The sequence below is a fragment of the Limulus polyphemus genome, unplaced genomic scaffold (genome assembly GCF_000517525.1).
Source record: "Limulus polyphemus unplaced genomic scaffold, Limulus_polyphemus-2.1.2 Scaffold4298, whole genome shotgun sequence".
NCBI lineage: Eukaryota > Metazoa > Arthropoda > Merostomata > Xiphosura > Limulidae > Limulus > Limulus polyphemus.
The window spans coordinates 77,020-83,044 of NW_013669908.1; the positions used below are offsets into that span (position 1 = coordinate 77,020).

The 6,025-nt window shown below is 31.8% G+C and overlaps 1 protein-coding gene across 2 annotated transcripts in view; it reads left to right on the forward strand.

Moving 5' to 3' along the window:
• LOC106470926 (ankyrin repeat and sterile alpha motif domain-containing protein 1B-like) overlaps positions 1–6,025 on the forward strand; it is a 49,281-nt gene that overhangs the window by 36,703 nt on the left and 6,553 nt on the right. For both annotated transcript variants that reach the window (XM_022399576.1, XM_013931504.2), the window contains 4 exons: positions 2,774–2,827; positions 4,083–4,150; positions 4,752–4,936; positions 5,469–5,525. In XM_022399576.1, coding sequence (XP_022255284.1) covers positions 2,774–2,827; positions 4,083–4,150; positions 4,752–4,936; positions 5,469–5,525 — 364 coding nt within the window. The remainder of the gene's footprint in view (positions 1–2,773; positions 2,828–4,082; positions 4,151–4,751; positions 4,937–5,468; positions 5,526–6,025) is intronic.

Here is a 6,025-nt window from a genome sequence, read left to right on the forward strand (position 1 = left end):
TCAAAACATTTCCATAAACTTCTTTGATATTCTTTGTGGCTACGGAGGCGTTGTTTCCCTTCTTGTGCTACCACTATATGAATCACTTGGATTACTCTGGATTACCACTTACGAATAATTACATTAGATAGCAATGAACTCAATAATTTACTAAAAATTACGATAGATAACATTGGATTCTATACTCACTGTGAATCACTTGGATTACTCTGGATTCTATAATTTATCAATAATTACAGAAGATGATATTCAATTTTATAGTTACCAAGAAGGACGTTGGGTGGCCTTGAATTTTACACTTGTAAAGAATCGTCTTAGATTAAACTGAATTGAGTAATTATTAAAAATTGTATTGGATTGCACAAGTCGGTACATATTACTATAAGTCATAGTGGATATACAGCATTCTACAACTTACTAAGAATCACTATGGATGACACTGGATTCTATAACTTACTAAGAAACACACTATATGTCATTGGATTCTATACTTGTTAAGAATCGCACTGAGTGATTCTGGATTATATATTCAGTATTACCTTGGATAGCACTCGATTTTATATTATCTAAAAACCATACTGGATTAGACAAGATCTTATATCTTGCTAAGAACCATATGCAATGACATTTGTTAGATGTGCAAGACTGTTTAGTGTAAGATTTATTATTTAGTTTATTTAGTGCTTTATTATTTAATCATTATTTAGTTTTCATAACAAGAGTGTTAAAAGTAATTGTTTTATAAGCGATAGTTATGATAAGTTTGGTTGCGTAACTCGCTAAGAGTTGTACGTTATGTTTGTACTTCAAATGTTGTAGTATTTTTAACAAAATCTTTCTCGAAACCTCTGAGTTTTTCTCGCTATGCGAGTATTGTTACATCATAGCATTTCCTAGTTTGTAGAAAGCTCTAGGCCCCAGTTGGAAAATTTATAAATATAGGCGACTAAGTGAGTGCAAATCCAGTAAAAGTTCAGTCAGAAAAAATTTAGAAAACGTAACGGGCGATATTTTAAAGTGAGTTTCACAGTTTAACAGAGACAAGGAGAATAATTTGTTCTAAAGTAATTGAGCCCATTTGTGTGGACTTTGACCAAAAAGTAGACAATTATTTAAAGTTTAGGATACAACTATGGTAACCCACGGAGTAATGTAAATGAATTATTCATACTATTGTGATAAGAGTAGAGAAAAATAATTCGTCTTGTCAATTGGATTCTAAAGTAATTGAATCATCCTGTGTGGACTATTGACAAGAAAAGTGAATTATTTAGAGCTTTAGATACAACTGTGATATCCTATAGTGTAAAAAAGTTTTGTACATATGTTTGACTTGTTTTGAATATATTTTTTAAAACAAGTGGTTTGTTTGCTGTCCGTTTATTGTTCGAATTTATCGCCAGCAAGTCACAGACACCTACTGTAAAAGAATCCCGGCCCCTATTCACATATAAAATCCGGACAACGTTAGATTTTATGCTTACTAATTATCTCATTGGATAACATTGCAATTAATAGGAATTATATTGGCGGGCCCTGGGCTCCTTAACCTACTAAGAATAATATCCAATTTTACAGGATTCTATAACTTACTAAGAATTACGTTGAATGAAATTCGATTTCATACGTATTTAGAATCACACCTGATAACACTGGATTCAATATTTACTAAGAATTATATTGGACGCTATAAAGCACTACAAGTGTGAAAAAATTTTAAATAAAAAATTAAAGGAAGTGTGAATAGGAGCACCAAAAAGTAAGGAAACAAGGTATGAATGGGCGGGTTAACATTACAACACTTGGTGGTTTTTGACATTGGTGCAATTTGTGTGGCCATCGTTCCGGCCGTTCCTACTTCTAGTTCTACTTTGAACTTTGATCCAATTATAGACTTAAGTTGAGTTTCATCAGTAGCTAATCCTTTCTAAATACTCAAAAATCAGCAGTTTTGATACTATTTATTTGACCCACCCCTTACCAATCAGATAGCTATAATGCCTTCCATAAGCAAAGTATGATTATTGAAGCTTCCTGTCAGACTTCCAGCATTAAACAACCCCCTTATGATGTCTTGTATTTCGTTAGAGTCATGTAATTTGATTGCATACATGTATCTGTACTTGGTTGCTGAAACAAAGTTTACAAGAAAAAAATTTATTTATATACACCTTTCATTAATTTAAACAATTACCAAGTTACAAGAAGCACACGAAGTAGTAATGGGTGGAACGATGGCCACACCCACTTTGAAATTGCACCAATGTCAAAAACCACCAAGTGTTGTGATGCTATCCCCCATTCCTAACTTGTTTCTTTACTTTTGGTTTATCCCATTCATACTTCCCAATTTTTTTTATTTAAAAATTTTCATACCTGTGAAATAGTGAAATCATTAGTTAATCTTTAGAGACTTTGTTGCTCGAGACCCCCTACGTATTGAAGGGAAGAAACTAATGAGATGATGAGCAAAGTACGTTCTATTTTTGGTATAAGTATCATAATCCTAAGTTTTCCTCAAATGTCTTTTTTTATATTGATTGTTTTTAATTTGATTGCAAAGCGAAGAACTTCCAGTTTTTCATATCATTGCTACTGATTTCAAGTTACTTTCGTGGTATCACTTGTAAAGCTTGAATGTGTTTTGTCTTATATAGAAGATATTTTAGAAATATTTTAACCTGAACTGTTATTGAAGTTATTTCTGTCTTGAGTGTAGCTAAAAATTGGATCTGTGCTATGTTTCTTATGTGTTATTTCTTTTATAACGTAGGGATAGTGATCAGATGGCAAGAAGATGTTTGCTACAGAAAGCGGAAAGCTTGGAGTAAGCTCATTTTAATATTAACAGAACATCTGTGTTTAATATTAATAGAACATCTGTGTTTAATATTATAACAAATTTGTGTTTTTGGTATGTCAACATTTCTGTGTTTAGTATGACTATTTTTAAGTTCAATTTGACAACACGTTTAGTATGTCAACATTTCTGTGTTTGGTATTAAAGCCATTTGTATGTTTTATTTGAGAGTACCTTTGTGTAATTAGAATTACCATAGATTGTGTATGTTTAACACGACAATACATTTTTTATTAAGTATGACAACACATTTATATGTTTAGTATAACATTTAATTTGTGTATTTTGCATGACAGTTCATTTGTATGTTAAGATCGACTATACATTTACGTGTTTGGTTTCACAACACAGTTGTGTGTTTAGTATGGTAACACATTTTCATATTTAAAATGACAGCATATTTGAATGCTAAGTATTGCTACTACCTTTGTATGTGCAATATGGTGTCACGTCTGTGCGCGCAGCATGACATCACTTTTATATATGTTTGTATGTATGTGTGAATTTTAGTTTGGTCCTCAGCAAAAATAACTTTCTCAAACTTCAAATATTAGTTTTATAATTTACTTATCTAGTTTGAACCGTGATTGTTATACTAAGTTTACAAGTATTTCCAAGTAAAGAAGATGAAATTAGTATTCTAACTAGATGTGCTTCCGCGGGGTCCCTGAAAGTGTTCTGTTTCAAGAGTAAACAAAACCATAATTCAGAGTAACAAATATTTATATTTGTTGCTTTTGAAGTTTGTATGTCATGTTGTGTTGTAACCTACATGAATGTTCTCGTGATTCATGGCATGTGCACGTTTTGTTGACGTCACGACAGTACAAATTGCAACGTTAAGCGTCCCTTATATGACGTCATTTTAGTATCTACTGACTAACTGACAGACAACACACTACTGTATAGTGGTGCGAATGGTTAAAACAGGTGACCTGTCCAGGTAGCCTTCGGCCTCCTTTCGGAAGCGATAACGATTAATTTCTGGTATGAAATGTCTAGCAGATATCAAAGTGAGATAGAATTGAATTGAAAAGTGTGTGTATTATAAATACATCTACATTGTCTTTTCATCCGATATTGTATAACACAATAGCACAATTGTTTTTTACATTAAATATTTATACGAATTTAAAGTAGTCTTATTACAGTTTATATCAATAGCCTAATATTACATTAATTTTGTTGGCAAATAAGCTTTACTTGTATTATCCATCAACAGGGGGCCATGGTTCACTGTAAAAATGTTGCACTGCCAAAGAATCGGTCCAACTGAATCTACATCACCAGGTATGTTCATTTAATTGAGTTCAGTTTTGAAACTTTGCCAAAAATAAAATAAAAATAGTTTCTGATGTTTACTGACACTGAAGAAGCGCCACCTACTGATAATGCTAGCAAATATTTATTGATTGAGAAGTCCATTTTCCTTAGCTGAGAGCCTTGTAACGTAACCCGAAGATATCTGGGTGGAGATGAATTAATTACTATTAATAGCAGATTTCGTGTTTTTGACCAAAACTGTGATATAAACTACTGATACTTGCCTGAGAACAAACTTTTTGTTATTCTTACCACTTCGGCTAATTTCTTTAAAAACAAGTTTTTTCGTAAAATAAAGTATATGTGTGTGTTATTTGTTTGATATTCTCGTTTAAATGTATTATTATGTTATCAGAATAGTACTTATATGTAACCAGGTGTTCAGTTTTGATGTACAGAATTCGTGTACATTTTATTTCATGACGTCTTCTAAACACATCTCAGTAACACACTATTTGTTTGTATCAAAATCTAGGAAACCACTGTTTCTCGTTTCTTTATAATGCACCAAAAAACCAATATAAACGTCGATTAAAAATGAATGATTATTATTTATATAATCTTACAGGAGTTCTTCAAGAGTTTCACGGATTTTTAGACTCAGCACAATATTGGAGGTTCTTCGTTAAAGACAATCATGGCGCTTCTTTCACCTCTCTTCACGGAATCCAGTTCTACGGAGTGGATTCTTCACTTTTAGACTTTTTGGAGGACCTTCACCTAGAACACATAGCGTCATCTATTGCACAAAAAGTAAAATAAAAAGAATTTAAGTGCTCATAAATATATTCTTATTGTACTTCTAGTTATAAAGACTGGCATATCACGATTATTAATTAATGAATATTATTTATTATACCTAAAATCTGCTTTAACTTCAAGTTTCGGTTATGAAAGCAAAGGTTTAGCTATATATTTGAAACTTTTTTTCTATAAAACAAGAAAACAATTAGTTCAACTAACCATACCACAAAACAGATTTTAGCTGAAAATCGTTTGGTCTTAAAAATGATTTACATTTTAATTGTTATATAAATAAATATAAACCCGTAAAGTAACAATTTACAGATTCTCCAAAAACGTATGTGAATTGTTTTAGGTATATGTTTGTATAAAAACTTTTGAAAGTCGTAAATATTCTTATAAAGTGAACAAAACGCTCTATATCATTACTTGTAATTACTATGTATGTTTTTTAATCTTGAACGATATCAACGGGATGGCTTATGGCAGATAGATGTTAACCTTCGTATTTTGTGAAGTTATGTTAATTTGTTTTGGACAGGGATACAACGAACCGGAAGCGATCAAGAAACTTACAAAATCAGACATCGATGAACTGGTATGTATGGTCTTTCTATTTTTTGTATATACCTAATTAAACCTGATTGTTTTATATTATGCTAGCAAGTTGGTTGTTGAAATCTTAAAGGAAAGCATACCCACTCAAATGTAACCTAGCTTGTGTCATGCAGAAACCGAGTTTTTACAGATGACAGCTTTTACAGTAAGGACGAAATTATTTAAATGGTTATCACGTTTCCATTTCTGTTACGATCATTCTCAAATACACGGGTTTTAACGGTAAAAAAAAAGGATTTTGTTCTTAAATTAATATTTAACGATATAAAAATGAACGAAGGATTTACTTAACTTATAGAATCGATGCTGGATACAGGGTTTATCAACGGGTCGGTAAAACGTCCTAGTCTGATGTTAACATACCATTAACCATCAACGGGTCGGTAAAACGTCCTAGTCTGATGTTAACATACCATTAACCATCAACGGGTTGGTAAAACGTCCTAGTCTGGTGTTAACATACCATTTACCATAAACGGG